Genomic DNA, 16239 nt, shown 5'->3' with positions numbered 1-16239 from the left:
TAACACCTTCTCAACACTCACACCTCACATTCTGATACATCATAATAAATACAAGACTGTCCCTTTGCTCTTTGTCTTTTTAAGACAATGCAGACAAAACAGTCTCACCATGGGTGATGTTTAATTCGTTGCCAATTGCCAAGCTCCAGACTTTGCCTCTCACACTCGGAGGGATGCCCTGCCACCAGAGCTCTCGAACTTTACGGGAACAGCACCTGTTCAAAATCAAACAGATAATTATAAGAAATATTTCATTGCCAGCTGAATTGCGAATGTGTCCTCCTACCACTGCTGAAGGGATCCAAACCAAAACGAACATCAACAGGCCAAGAAGTGAAACATGGTTTGCGTATACCCATCCTTCAGTACTACTTTGCTTTGAACTGTAAGGAAAGCTTAACTTTCTTCCAAGATAATGGTTTATTCTGACAGCAACTCTGCAATCACAATATCTGTAATCTGCAACCACACTTAACCGGGCAAAAATCATAGGAACAGAAATAAACAAATGGAACTGAAATTCACATCTGTGCCACTGCCTATGCTGAAGACTGGACAGACTTAAATCTCCAGGTAAAATTAAACACAGGATCAATTTACAGAAGCCTACCCTCCCTGCTCTGTCATCACCCTGCTGTGCCAGTGTGATATGTCGTTTCTCACCCAGCTGTGCAGCTCTAACCCTCCAGAAAAATGCATGAAGATGTAAAAAGTACCAACTTTCAGGTGGGAGCATGAAAGACATTTTAACAAAAGACAGGCTTTGAAACGGCTGCAGCTGATGTTCAGCGACTTGAGAGCTCAGGAGGAGGAACCAAATACCACCCAAGCACCAATGAAAGTTTGTGGTGGTGACAAAAACCACAACAATGTACTTATCTGAAAGCAGATTCTGAATTAAATGTAGAATAGTGAATACATTGGGGGACTTCTGGATTTATAAACCAATATAGGAAAAGGTGTCCTTATTTTAATAGCAGCTATAACAAATGCACCTTCAAATGCTAAAGGCAGACATGTAAAACTGTGATTCCTTATACTGAATTTATTACTTCAGTTCTCCAGAAATGCATTTTCCAACAAATTCCATCCATATTTTTAACATATATTCTCATGACAACTGAATTCTATGATCAGGCAAATTGCAATTGTAGCGCTGTGGAGGCTGGTTGCTGTGGTGGTTATATGCGCTGTGGGGAGGCTGCTTTTTTTTAAGATTACTAGTGAAATCCATGAAAAACTAGACAGTGAAAGCAGCTTACCAATTGCCTGTGCTGTATCTTTGCAGGAAATCTTTTATCACTTAGCACTTTTTTTTTAAATAACTTTTTCCCTACTTGTCTTTTCCATCACTTGATTATCCCAGCAGGTAAAGCACTGTGTAATTAAAGAGCCTACATGATACCATAGACACACTTCAGTCTGCATCTGATACTATAACATCAACAATATTATGTTTTGCGCTTTTACATTCTTTACCACAGATTACTTCTCAGTGTTTCACAGGTTCTAAATATTCTGAACCTCCATTAAAGACAAATAACAAGAGCATAACTTCCAGCAACCTTGTAGAAATAACATGTCGCTCATTTTTTCTGCAGCTGTCCAAAAGCGACTTTCAAACAAAAGCTTCCAAGACCACTTAAAATTATACTTGCTAACTTTCTAACTTATCTTCAGGACACAGACTCGGCGATTGTAATTAAAACTCAGTATAACATACTGTCTTACATAGTTTCCCAGTTGGGCAAGATTTCATTGTTCCAAGTTAAAACAGCATTGCCGATGCTGTCTTCCAGTTTACACCGTTCTTCCAGTTGTTTCTTTCTCCTCTGGGCTTCTTTAAGCTCTGCAGAAAACAAATTTCCATTTTAAGTTAATAAAAACAGAAACCAAGTATTCATAGTTAGCTATTCATGGCTATATGGCCATATAAAAGCACACTATATTCACCTAAATATACAGTGGACTGTTCAAATTCTAAAGATTTCCCAGTCATACAGCAAGCTGAGCAGTGAGGCCAAATGCGAATAAAGAAAAAAGTGGAACTATGCATACGGCTCATTTCTGATGGATGGGGCAAAGGGAGCCGGATAATATACTGCTCCTTTCACCCTTCAAATCTAACCACATAAGTACCTTTGAATTAACATCTCTGACAGCCAACAGCCCCACCTGGTAGGACAGGTCAGAGCGCTTCCCAATAAAGCCCCACCCCTTGTTTTATGGTAGACTCAAAAAGACTGGCCAAAATAATAGATTTTGTATTTTGTTTTCATCACTCTTATGTGTTGGTCTTTGTAAATCATGAATTATATATACTGTCAGAAAATCAAAAAAGCCACATTTTTGATGCTTAGTGCATGCTTGATCTACACGTCATACATCACAAGTATATATATATACCAGAAACCTCCAGTCCCCTAAAAAGAAAACAGTTTTCGAGATTAGTTTAAACATATTTTACACTTTCGCATCACCACTCAGTATTTCTTCTTGAATCATCAACTACTATTTTTTCTACAGGCAAATTTGCTAGACATGCAATTTAACAAATGCAGGCAGACGCTCTTTAGAGCGGCAAAGTGGAAATACAGGACGTGCGTGCACACACACAATGTCCACCACACAGGAAGGTTCTGACCTGGTGAGGAAATTAACTGAAGGACAGCAGTACCGTGAACAAGGTCTTTGGAAGGAACACACACAACCTGATGGGTCCACTTTAAAGCCCAACAGAAGCTGTGCCTGAGCAGAACTGTACCAACTGCCTGCTAATACTTTCAGCTGTGATAGGAGCTCTTTGTAAGTCTGCCTAAATACAGGCTTTGAATTATTCTCTAAACAAAAAGAGGGTGTTTATACTCTTTGAGTTCCTGACCTCTACACATCACTCTGCAAAGCTGTTGCTCTGGAGTGGCTTTTGGGAAAAGGGGCTTGTGAAGATATTTATCCAGACAGAATGACATACTCCAGTCCAGTGAAGACAGCACAAGGGGCTGGCCCACTGCCTAAACTCAGCATCAGCCCATTTCTCCCAAACCCTATGTTCAAAGAAAGAACAGAGAAGCCCCTTTGGACTACTACACATTAAGTGCGGTGCTAACACAGGAGTCGCATGAAATTAGAACTTCACTGGTAGCTGCATGATGTTCAAACCACGAGAGGATACTTTTATTAATATGTCAACTGCAGAAAGCGAGTATTGTGTTCGTATCACCTTTCCACTGTTTCATATGGCTCAGAGGTCTGGCCATCTGGAAAAAGAAGAATTTCCAGTAGCTCTCACTGGACACGAAACTTCTATGAGTCCAAATTTCCTATTATTGCAATGCTTTTTATTAGAAAAGCCAGATGGTCAAAAATGTCAGCAGAAGGAAAGCACAACTCTCAGCTCCACCTGATGTGCACAGTACAGTGCTGCTGAGACCCTTCTGTGAACAACGTCGGACAGAAGTGATTAGCAAAACCTTGGGAAAGCTGTAAATTTTAAGTGGGAGATACATTATCAAGTGAACATAACTACATTAATTTTCCTTTGTGGAAAATTATGTATTTACGTACTACAGCCTCAACAGGTTGTTCCCAACATGAAACTATCAAATATGCTGTAGTTATCTACATAAGTCTAGTCTTCACTAATTTGACTGATAATCTATTTCAATATAGTAATAACTTTTTAAACACACAGACAGATGCCACTCAATTATTTAAGTATTGCAAATTAAAAAATTATTTCCTGCTGGATTCTTGGATTGTTTCCTTTTTTAGCTTGGCATAGGGCTTTGGAATTAAACTACCACCAACCCTCTCTCTTCTCTGGATTGATTCTTCTTGAGGAAGGTACAGGTCCCTCATGGCACAGAGCAGCAGACTGACACAAGTATATTTCAGGTTTAGAAACACCCCTTAAACTTTACTTTTCTCCTCTGAAGACAAGAAATTCCATCACCTCTTTTTTTTGCTTGAACAACCATTTCTTCGTACTGTTGCCTGTGTTTCTGAGCTTCTTCAGCTGGTTTTGCAGGGAGGTTCCTTAAATTTAAAAAATAATAATAATCAGTCTTTGAAGCTGGCAAGCCTGTCTGAAGAAAATTCTACGCACTTCTAACAGAAAAGCATATACTGCTTCTTGTCAAAATACGTGATCAAAGAGTAGAGCAATGGATCCTTGGAAAGATTTTTTTCCCCAGAGTCAGCAGAAGAGACGGAAAGAACACTGACCAGCTCTAACTACGTTTATATACAAAATATGCTGAGTAATTTCCTTATGCTTGGCAATTTCAGCATTTTTATTATTAAACCAAGTGAACCCACAGGCTGATCTTCATAAATAAAGAGAGTATACTGGTATATACCGAGCTGGTAGTTTTTTATTTAAACTGATTTCTACAGATAAGATGCAAGAACATATTCTCTTTTACCACCCACCTCATTTAAGAGTTACATTCACAATATTTCCCCACACAGTAAGGACTCCATACACCAGCTTCCTTTTCCCCTCCACTCTCTGAGACCTCATTTCTATTTTAAAGGCTTATCTCCTCCCCCTCGCTTCTACAGCAACAAGTGGCACTGGAGTCACCCTCTATATTCTCCATTTATCAACACTAGCACAGCCTTTTTGATCTGTGACTAAAGCCTGAACTGGTAACGTATCTGCCACACAAATACACATGCTCATATCTCAGACCACATTAACTTTAAGCTAATCATATTGGTAATTAACATACCACTATGTATCTCACACAACTACAGCATCACCAAAACATCAACACAGGAAACAACTAAGTATTCTGCTCTTCTGTATGACAGAACACTGTATTGTATTCCTGGGACAGTTTATATCTTTGGTTAATAACAAAGATATGCAAAAATTCACTGTCACATTCCTGTAAGGTGTCACACATCAGGCAGCTGCTACTCATCAACGTAAGTCACCACTAGTGGTAGTATCCTTCACTATTTACATAATCATATTATCAGTAAAGTATGCATAGCCAGGTGATTTTTAAAAATATTCGTAGGCATGTATCAAGATTGTGACAAGAAAAGTGGATTTTCACATGAGTGTCATTGTTAACCACGGAGAACAATCTATTCTTTCGCAGTTTCATTTATGTAAATTGACCAGCATCTTATTTAAATCCAAGTCTTTAGACGTGGTGTAAGTTAGGGAAAGTTTGGAAAGGAAAAAACAGATGAAACAACGCAAGTTCTGCTAACTTAAATTCCACCGCTTCAATGATTTGTCCTGTCTCTTACAGACAACACCATACACACGAGATGGTGTTTACTATCTATTAAGATTCACCTAACACTTTTTCCAGTTAAAGCTAGAGTGATTATGGAATATCTATTGATTTTTTTCTATACAGTTTTTCCCAAACCCTACAAGTGAAAAAAAACTCTCTACATTTTTCATACAGAAGTTTTAAATATTTTTGCCATAGGAAATAAAAAAAAAATAATAATTAAAGCCTAATATGTTAAAAAAGTGTACGGTAACTGTAAGTAAACAATTAAAAAAGATTATTTAGAAAGATTCATCAGAGGACAGCACTGTTGTCCAGAGCACTTTTCCCTACTAGACAGAAGAAATGAAGATTCAATTTTACGGAATCTTAAAAAGTACTTTTTGTGCTGGGAGTTCCTCAGTCTATCAACAGTAGAAAAATAAGAAAGCAAAATCTGAATGTTATCCTCTATTGTATCACTAACTCAACCTGAGCACTGTACTTCTCAGACCATCTCACATAAAAAATTACTTTCAACAGACACATTTTAAATACAACAAATAAGCTAGTATGTATTGCTTGCAGCTGCATACAATAAAACCTGCTATAACAAATAATCACTCTTACATTGCTCTAGATATACCAAGAACTCTTGTCACAGCCTACCAGTCAAGTAAAAAACTGTTCTAAATGACCCTACCACTAGACTACTTTGATGAGCATTCTTCATCCAGCTTGTTGATGAAAATACAGACTTATGTCAGTTCTTTACAGCAATGCACAGCTCTATTAAAAATGCAGATGCCACGCCTGTAAAGCTGGGTACCATTCATAAATGGACTAAACATGACTTTGTGTGTTTCAGGAGCAAACCATGGTAGAACAGCTGCCAGTAAATCGCTATGGAGTTCATCTGTGTTTGCAAGAATCTCCTCACAGTAACAGAATGAAACAACTTAGCAAGTACTGGACAACCTCTAAAATGCAATGCTGAACCCACTGCAGAACAATCATTATGTTGTTTCATTATTTATGGAAGTGTGGTCTTTCTCTGTGTAAACAGGACACTGTATCCTTGCTTCTCGATTTCTTTAGCATATACCAGCTTCGCATCTATGCTTATGTTCTCTCAGAAAAAATAAAAACCCCTTATTCATGTTTAGAAGTTAGAATTACTCAAATCTAGAGCTCTGCTCTCCTAATTGCCTCCTTTCATACAAATCTGTTGCTTTTATTATAAAATAAGGGTACTTTTGTTTGAATATTTTTTTCTCATAATCAGCACACTTTCATATTCACTAGCCTGAAAAAGAAAAAATCTATTTTGAATTTTAAATCATCTGTTTAAGCTAAGAGTAATCAAATACACACAGTAAGAAAAGCTTTGCCCGTCTAGTTTTAAAGGCACCTTCACTGTGGTATTTCCCAAAACTTACGCTGGTCTGTCCTCTAGAATGAGTGCTGTAGTGGAGAGGGGTTCAAAATCAAGATTCTTCCTCACATTCTGTTTAGGAGAGAGTGGTCTGTGAGCTCGTCCAGTTTTTTCTTCATATTCCTAGAGAAGCAAAAGATAGGGCAGGTTACAAGAGTGGAGAACACCAACATAATGCACATAAAAATTTAAACAGGGCCTACAAAATTCTTCAAGATAGTGCTTTCACATCTCTGCCCTTCACTTAAAGCTTTTCAATTTATGTTCAGGAGTGAGATTTGATTTTTTTTTCCATTCCTTCTGTTTGTAGCAACATCTAAAGTTCCTCTGACTGCTTAGCAGTACTGAATGAGCTTACAAACAGCACATACTATCTGAGGTATAAACTAAGACCTATTTAAAATATTATTGTTTTCATTTACATGATTTTGAAATTGAAGCCAAAACCAACCATAAGCTCCTTATCTTAAAATCTCATGGTAAGATTTCTCCAACTTGAGCTATTTTAGGATGCAACCTTTCAAGGACTGGAGGGGGAGGTTAAAATCACAGTTAGACACAAACCCCACGCTTGTTATGACGTCTTGAAGTACGACAATCCCAAAGCCTAACAGAGCACAAGGTACTGTGTTTGTAATATAGATGCTGACACAGCAGAGCAAGATGAGTGAAGAGGCACCAAGATGACTGGGGTCTGGGGCAAGTGACACACGAGGAGAGGCTGAGAGAACCGGGCTTGTTCAGCCTTCGGAGGACAAGGCTGCGCAGAATCTTTGGTAGGCAGCAGGAATGGGACAGTGAAGGCTGAGCATGAGTCTCTGAGGAGCTTGTGTAAAGAACGTGAAGACAACAGGCACAAACTGCTACAAGGAGAATTCTGCTCTTAGGGAAAAAAACCCAAAAAGACAACAAAACAACAAACACTAGGAAGGTAGTCAAACACTGGGACAAGTTTCCTGAGAAGTGGTGGAACCTCTGACCTTGAAGGCATTCAAAACCCAAGCGGATGAACCCTGAGACTCAGAGGTCCTTTCACCCTTAGTCACTGTATCACCACGATCTACATTAGAGGACTTGGCGTTACGTGTACCATGCTGTTATTATTTTTCCTACAAACATCATTTTGGAACAAAATGTATCAAAAACATAGCCTAGTGGGATAAAACAAACTTTACACAACTACCATCTACTCCAATGCTTGAAATACTAGAGCAAACATTAAGTATTCAAAGTGTGATATATAAAAAACTAGCACAGTTAAACAGTCCTACAGGAAAAAAAAATCCATATTATATATACTTCTACAACCTACTTCATAATGAATTTTGCCACTTCCCAAACCCACCTGTTCTCATGTGTAGCTCGTTTATGCAATTTCTATTAAAATAAAAGAAACAATACTCTGAGAACTAATCATTATAAATGAGCCCTACGAACAGTGTTCCAGCCATGGACGGTGTCCCGTTAGCACAAACAGCTCCTCAAATGGTTCCGATCTCTTTCTCTCGACCTAACCTGTCAATCAGGTCAAAACTTCCTTGGGCAACAGATCCAGCCTTTCCAACACAGTCAGAACAGCCTGGATCATTCAGAAACTAAAACAGGCTCCCTACCACTTCCAGAAAGGTCTTCTCTTCCAATCCCACCTTAGGAAAAAGGGGATAGGTGAAAAATACATACAAATGCCAAGCAACACAGCCGTGGTTTTCTACTCTAAGTCATACGATTCAATTCTAGTTCATGCTAGGTTTTGTGGGACTCACAGGGGCAGGTCTGCAAAGCTCCTGGGACACAGAAAAACCCTTCTTTTCCTGTGTGTTAACTGGGCACTGCCTCAATAATCAATCCTGTGATGCCTGCACTGCTGTGACAGGAAACACTGTCACGAACTGGGAATGTCTGGCTCATTAATACCAGTTAATGCTGCTATGCATGACATCAGTTTGAAAACAAGGAAAAGAACCAAGAAAAACACATTTCGACTACTGAATAATAGTTAGCTTTGTTTAATAAAGGGATAGTGCTCATGCTGACAAAGATGTTCACTAAAAAAACCTCTATTGAGAAAATAAGAAATACAGTGTGGGCAGGAATGAGGCTAATGGTTTTTCTATTTCCCAGTTTCAATGAGGAGACTGACTTTCTTATTAGCTATTTTTCACAAATTAACACAGTCAAATATTAACCTCCATTGCTGCTTCAACGGACAAAGTGAACTTTGTCCCTAAATCTAACATTTTTACTCCTTTGAGAGACTGCTGGTGAATGAAAAACCATGCAGCATCCAACTGCCAATATGCAGAAATCCTCATATATTGATCTCCCTGAAGCATCACAGAACTTGACATTAAAAGACATGTACCCAATGCCTATTACAGTAGAAGTTCCAGAAAATTTTGCTTAATTTTGCTTAGGAAAATTCTTTTCTGGGCTTTCTTTCACTGAAAGCCAACTAGTGAGCAAAATTGCTTTTGGAAGACGAGAAAAACTGTACACACCCGGCTGCAATGGGGATGTTATTCCTTACAGTAGGATTATCTTGGATAGCTCATTCGGCCAAGCACAATGTTTTCCAGACCAGCACTACAGATGGATATCATTCTTCCAAGAATTTCTTGGTTAAGGAACGTTTCATTTTCAAATACATATGGCTAGCTACAGTACTGGCATATTAGTACAGTTATTGAAACCTCTTAAAGAGCAAAAGCCCACCCTGTACCTCAGCAAGTATTCACTGATGTGCTCCACTCAGCACTACCCTACGGTAAAGAAGCCAGAGCAGCACAAAAATGGGAGTGGCACATTTTATCCGATTACAAGTATGAGTCTTTTGTAGTAATATCATCCTTTTCACCAGTAGCCAAAAAAACAGAATAAAAATGTCTGTTGGTGACAGTTGTTATCCACAAGGCTGTTTTTTAATTAGGGAAAAACAAACAGAAAAACCTGATAACAATAAAACCACATTCCACCCCCCAAAAAACCCTAACAAAAAGCCACCAAAATTCACAGATGACAAAAGCTCATGAAAATGATATTTTATTCCAGTAAGAAAAGAATGCAGTTTGAACAGAGAACAGCAGTGAAGGAGAATGAAGCCTCCACAAACTCATGTTAAAGAGTATGTGCTGACTGAGCAAGTGGAAGTATTTGCACATCCAGGCATACTGCGATAGGCTGAGCCACACAATAGCTCATTTTAAGCTTTTTTTTTTTTAATTCACACTCAAATCTCTCACAGGTACAAATAATTCTATACTGTGATTAGGGGTTATTAACCTGATATGGTTGCAAATTAATTTTAGGATCAATTTAGGATGAGCTGATCGTTTACAATTTAAAATACATTCTTATCACTGAGATCACTTAGGCTGTCTTCCAGGTTTCTGTCTTAAGCTATTCAGCATTCAGCCACAACAGCTGAACTAGGGTTTGAAGATGTTCTATGATAGCGTGCTGTAGATCAAAGCACGGATTTAAAAAACCCAAAGCAAACAAACAAAAAACTCCACAGAAGCACACACCCCCGAAACCAAGTTTAACTGTAGGTGGAACCTGACAACTTTGCAGTTGAGATGCAAAAAGCTCAAGCTGTGGTGACCCCCCGTAGTTCTTAAAGAGACGCTAATCTGCAAAGGGATCCTAAGCCATCTTTAAGGAGAAACACAAATAACCCACCAGAAAGCAGGGCAGGTGCCACAAGACCCAGGGCAGCGGGCGGGAGGCGGCTGTGTGCCTCCACACACCCACCGAGTCTCCGAACCTGCAACACACCGACTGCTCTACCAAGGTCATCTCGTCTTGACGCTGTTTATTTGGAGGTGACCACCCTCCGAGGCAGCCGGAGATGAAATATTCCTGCTAGTGACAGAGCGGCAGGCGCCAGAGCGCTCCCGGGCCGGCAGCTCCGCTCGGGACGGAGGCGGCGGGGCCGGCACAGCTGTCGGTTCCGCCAGCGGCCCCGGCGGGAGCAGCCCCAGCCCGGGGGGCCGCTCCGAGCCACCGCCTCCCACGGGGGGGTCCCGCCGCCCTGCCCGCCTCACACAAAAGGAGCCCCTTCCCGGGAAGGGATTTGCTACCGGACCCGGCAAGGCGAGTTAGGAGGAGACAAGGCCGGTTTTACCGATAAGCTTTAGAGTCCGCGCCCGCCCATCGCGTCTCCCCGAACCCAAGCGCCCAGCAGCCGCCCGTCCTGCCCTGCCCTGCCCTGCCCGCCGGCACGGCTGCCCGCACCCAGCTGCCCCTCACTCACCATGAAAGCTGCGGCCTGTCACAGGCGGCGGCCCCGGAGCCCCATGCCCGCCCCGCACCGCGGGCCTGGCTCCCGCCGCGGCGCCGCCCGGGCCCGCACGGCCTCGCGGGCCGTCCGCCCCGACCCTGCCCTGCCCGGGCCGCCCACCGCGGCGCCTCCGCCCGCCCCGCCCCGCCAGCCTCCGTAATCACCCGCGGAGCCGGCGCAGCCGATCGGTTCTCTCCGCCTCGGCCAGCGCTGCCTGAGCACGCACGGCGCGCCCGGTGGCGGCGGTACCGACCCCCGGACAGCCCGTCCGGCCCTGCGGCCACGGGCGGCGGTACCGACCCCCGGACAGCCCGTCCGGCCCTGCGGCCACGGGCGGCGGTACCGACCCCCGGACAGCCCGTCCGGCCCTGCGGCCACGGGCGGCGGTACCGACCCCCGGCTGGCCCGTCACAGCCCCGCGGCCACGGGCAGCGGTACCGACCCCCGGACAGCCCGTCCCGGCTCTGCGGGCACGGGCAGCCCCGGCTCCCCCGCGCCCAAACCAGTCCCGAGGGAACCGCAGCGGTGTCACGCTGAAATACCCCTACAGCACAAGCATCTTCTCACCGCAACTCCCCCCTGTCCACTCCAGCCAGCGCTAAAATATAAGAGATACAAATCTTTCTTCCACAGTTCAGACAAATTCCACGTGACATCTCGGTAAATAGTTTGCCCCAATCTAGATTAATTAGGTTTGCGACTTTTCCTTTGTCCAGAACCCCAATATCTCACTCAGGGGAAGCAGCCAACCTGCAGTGGCACCATCTTTGGCAGACCCACTTTTTAAGCTGTTCATCCGTTAATCTGCAGCCGTTAGTTGTCCTTTCCTCAGGATTTCACACTCCTTCCCCTCACTGACTGCAGTTTGCAGCTGCCAGGCTGCCTTGCTCAAGGCCTGATCTTGAACCACAAGACGAGCAGCAAAGATGGACTCGAAAACAACCAAAGTCACCTCAGCATTCTGCTTTCAAGAGGTGGCTTTGCAAGAGCTGAGATAACTTATTTTCTCAAAATTTCTAACTGTTGCATTAGCTAATGTGTTCAACCCATGACTTCTCATCTAATTCACAGATGGTATTATACCAAATGAGGAAGAGCTCACTGTTTAAAAGTATTTTGGCTTCATTCCCGCCATCACCAATTAATTACAGACATCTGCCATCCAAGCATCTAGTGTCAGAGCACTAATAATTACCACGATGGCAAGTCAATATAGTTCATGGAAAGCACCTCAGCCTCCACTGATAACGCTTTTCCTCATAACTTATCTGAAGCAGTAAATTATCGCACACATTAAAATACATTTATGTAAAATTATCGCTACTAACACAAAAACCCCCTTCAGATCATGAGGAAGAGCAACCTTAGGTGGACAATAGTAATCCTGTGGTAAATCTCTCTGGTTTCACATGATGAAAACAGAAGGAAACTGCAGCTCTTCTGGATGTAGGAAATAGTCGTGTATCAATTCACATAAAGAGGAGCTTAAACAACTAACTCTGCAAAACACTGATTTGGAGAGTGATTTCTGGTGACATGGGAAGATCTGCAACTCAAGCCGTACCCAGCCACACGTTACACAGACAGTAACAGTCACTATTTTTAGGCTGCTTCAATTATAAGAGCACCTGAGGCTACCTGAACAATCTACGCACATGCTTTAATTACATATTTTTTCCACTGGAATCCTCGCCTCAATTCAGTATACAAGATAGGAACTGGACCAGGATTGCACAAGCGAACTGAAAATTGGTTTTTCCTGTTTTTTTGAGTCTCACTGCTACCTAAATTTTGCTTCAACGTTCCCTTCTCTTGTTTCATAGTTTTCTAACTGCATGTCCATCTGCAACCTCTTGCCTTTTCTTTATAAAGTGGTTTACCAGATGAACTTAGGTTGGTACACACTCAGCACTTCAGTGCCCTCCCCTGCCTTTCTGGCCCCTCACACCAGTTTTTTGTATTACCATACGTAGTTGTGTGACTGCACAACACACTAGATTGGGGAAATGATACTGCTAAAAGTAGTACCTTTGGTTTTGTTGGATTAGTGCGGTTACTCTGGCAATGCCTGCTGTGGGGCAACGTGAATGTGGAAGTAAATGGAAGGAAAAGGAGCAAGCAGCAGGACTGTTCTTTCAGAAGCCTAATAGAAACTGGCAACTGTCGAATTATGATAATATCCTTCAAAACTCAACAGAAAGAGAATACAAACTGCTGAGTTCAGATATTAAACTTACAAACATATATGGAGGCTTTTTTAAACTCCAAAACCAATACAGAACTATTCTGAAATGTGTTTAGTTTATTAGTTACTGATCTGACAACCTGAGAAATCAGAGTTGTGCACTCAACTTGCACACTTGGCCAAAGTGATCTGACAAGTTCTATAGTTAATTAATGGTTCAAGATCCATCGCCCCTACTTGCTTTACCCGTATATATACATACATACATATATATATATACACACATACATACATACATATATATATATATATATGTAATCCTCTTATGCTATAAAAAGGAAACTAGAGCAGAAAATAGCAATGTGATGACACGACTGACATAACGTTATGGACGTAAAGTTTTATCTTCCACCAGGACAACCTTCTTGTCTGTAGTAGCACAGTATTCTTCCGTTCCATACTTAACAAATTAGGAATGCTTAAGCAATTAAGGGTAAAAGACTACATCCAGTTCAGACAAGGAAAACCTCACACTACCTGTTTCTAGGCATCAAGTGCTCTGAAATTTCCCTCTTTTGCCCTGAAAAGTATCTACTTTTCTTTTCTGATTAGAGGTGAGACAGAACTTGGGCTTGCAACTTTGGTCCCACACAATCACACCGAAGCAAAAAGAATAAAACAACACACACATCTTCAAAAAGGTTAACAGCAGAGAAAGATGTAGAAGCCACATCCTCTGCTTTGAAGCCCTGTGCTCCAGCCACTGGATTATTTTTTAAAAAGTACATATTTGTATTTTATACAATTGTATTTTGAGCAATGGAGGCATCAAATTAAGAAACACTTAAAACCTAACACTAGATAAGGCCAAGGTAGGTCTTCCAAGAAAGAATAACAGTTTGCCGTTTCGGAGTCTGTCACATAACACGCTACGTATCAGATGGTTCTCACCCTCAGGGTTCATGTTTCATTTGTGCTATATGTTAATAATTTAAGTGCTTTTTGGTTCATGTAGAGTGGCACGCTTTATTTTTTAAAAAGGAAGCTAGAATAGTTCCCTATATTGGAAGTACTCTAAGACAAAGCATACCTATGAACTGTGTGGCTTACAAACAGCTCTTTATTGTAACCAGCATACTGCTACCAGTGACTCCAGCATGAGTCACAGTCACAAAAAAAACCTCCCTGCTGCTTAGAACACTGAAAAGGATGTAATTTAATCTGCATATACAAACATGTGCACAGTTTCCCTATATACTGATAGTATCTGATACACTGCAGTATCAAACAAGTGGAAACATCTACAAGAAAGGCTTCCAGCACAGCAAGCATCTGGTAAGTGCTTGAGCAAGACAATACGAGCTAAACGCTGTGGGTTTTTTTTTATTAATATCTGCCAGAATAAAATATTATCAACATCTGGTTTCAGCATATCACTTTCAGAGACCAGGGTAACAATGGATGTGAGCTTCACATACAAACAATTTTACATAAACTATATGTCTGCTCACTGATCTGTCCACCTCAGTCTTCTATATAGCTTCAGCACCATACCCTTCCAAATCATCTCTCAGCAACTTTTTCTTCTGCCATTTCACATCAGTGCTGATGTTGCAAAAGAAAACTTATCTTTCTGGTCTATTCTCAAATAACACGCTCTTCAGTGTGGCTGAAGAGCATGTCAGAGCTGTCCCGCTCATCTGACACAGAAAGACAAACACTTTCCATGTCACGTCAGCTGCTGAAATGGCCAATGCACCAGGTAAACTCTGGGATATAGAAAAGGAGTCACAGAAGTAAGGCATTTTATCTTCCAAGTTCTCAAATCAGTTGCAAATATGATGTCGAATACTCGCAGTCTTCAAGACAGCGTACAAGCCACCCAGGAATGCCATCTACTTTGCAATGCACAGCAACTCGTAGCATTATGCCGTTTACACTCACAGCAGCACACAGTTACTATTTTTGTTTGCAAACAGCTGTCTTACAGATAAGTATGTGCAGGCTTGTATTTAGCTACATGACTTCAGTACGTATATCAAACTAGTGTGAGAAAAGGTACTTCACATTCTACTTCCCTCCCTCTTTTCAGACCCCTCTGCCAATTTCTATTTTACTTCCTCATCAAAATTCGTGCATTTCTAAGGATCTCTGACTTTTCCAAGGTTGACACATGTCTGCCCTTAGAAATTATGGAAAAACAACGTGATCAGTCTATTGCACTAAAGCCACTCAGTGTTCTCCTACATCCATGTTTGCTTCTCTGATCCCTGAAATTACCCTTGAAGCAGTTACTGAAGCCAATTTCTTAGACATCCAAATAAAAGTTTCTTTTGTACTCACACTGATGCTGTGCTTCATATTACCTCTCATCATCTGGTGGACTCCTGTGCATTCAGTATTTTACAAAAAATTGTATCAACATGGAAATCTTCCAGAATACAACCTTCTTTACAATATAAGGTGCAGTATTATAGGCACAAAAAAATGTGTAATAAAATCATGTCAAAAAATGAGATCAAGTGTCCTCTAAGAGACAGAGAGTGAGGATGAGAATATTAAATTTGAAGAAATATTTTCCCAGGGTTTTTTTTCAGAAGGATATTTAATTAAAAAGTACCAGTCTGGGTGTTTTAAAATCCATACATCCAGATCCTCAGGCTTTCCACTAACACAGATATGGTAACTCCATTCATTTTGCAGAGCCAAAGAACATCAGCTTTGTTTGTTGTTGCTAGTGAGCATGGTAAGAGTTGGCCTTTCAAAACCTCCACCTCCTCTCTATTCTTTAATTTAGACGGAGATGTATAAACTGGAAGACAGACAAAGAAAACCTCTGGGTCAGGTTTCTTGTGAGCTTACTTCTGTTTAACACAGAAATAACATACCGAAGTCTAGTAAAACTTCATCAATTTTACATTTTAGTGATGCAAGTTCTAGTCTCCTGTTAGGATAGACAGTTCCACCGCAGTATTCAGAAGCTAACACACCTGCCTTTAATGATTTCTCTCCAGCTTTGCTTCACAGCAATGTTCTTCTAAGTGTTCAAAATTACGCACCAGTACTTCCAGGCTTGCTCTCTAAAGACTTCTATTTTCATTTAAAA

General features: G+C 41.4%; 1 protein-coding gene across 4 annotated transcripts in view; it reads right to left on the bottom strand.

The window, feature by feature from the left end:
* Window positions 1-16239, bottom strand: part of TBC1D14 (TBC1 domain family member 14) — a 71237-nt gene that overhangs the window by 23295 nt on the left and 31703 nt on the right. For 3 of the 4 annotated variants that reach the window (XR_014183832.1, XM_082050302.1, XM_082050303.1), the window contains exons 4-7: window positions 6674-6792; window positions 3953-4035; window positions 1732-1849; window positions 109-215 (exon numbers count right to left, since the gene is read on the bottom strand). Coding sequence is in view for 3 of the 4 variants with exons in the window: in XM_082050302.1 (XP_081906428.1) it covers window positions 109-215; window positions 1732-1849; window positions 3953-4035; window positions 6674-6792 (427 nt within the window). In the remaining variant the exon portion in view is untranslated. Of the gene's footprint in view, window positions 1-108; window positions 216-1731; window positions 1850-3952; window positions 4036-6673; window positions 6793-10921; window positions 11059-16239 lie in introns of those variants that run through there. The other variant, XM_082050304.1, reaches the window with a different exon arrangement.

Source organism: Streptopelia decaocto (assembly GCF_964273445.1).
Source record: "Streptopelia decaocto genome assembly, chromosome: 4".
Lineage (NCBI taxonomy): Eukaryota > Metazoa > Chordata > Aves > Columbiformes > Columbidae > Streptopelia > Streptopelia decaocto.
The sequence above is the reverse complement of the archived record's forward strand: the minus strand, read 5'-3'. Positions and strand labels throughout refer to the sequence as shown.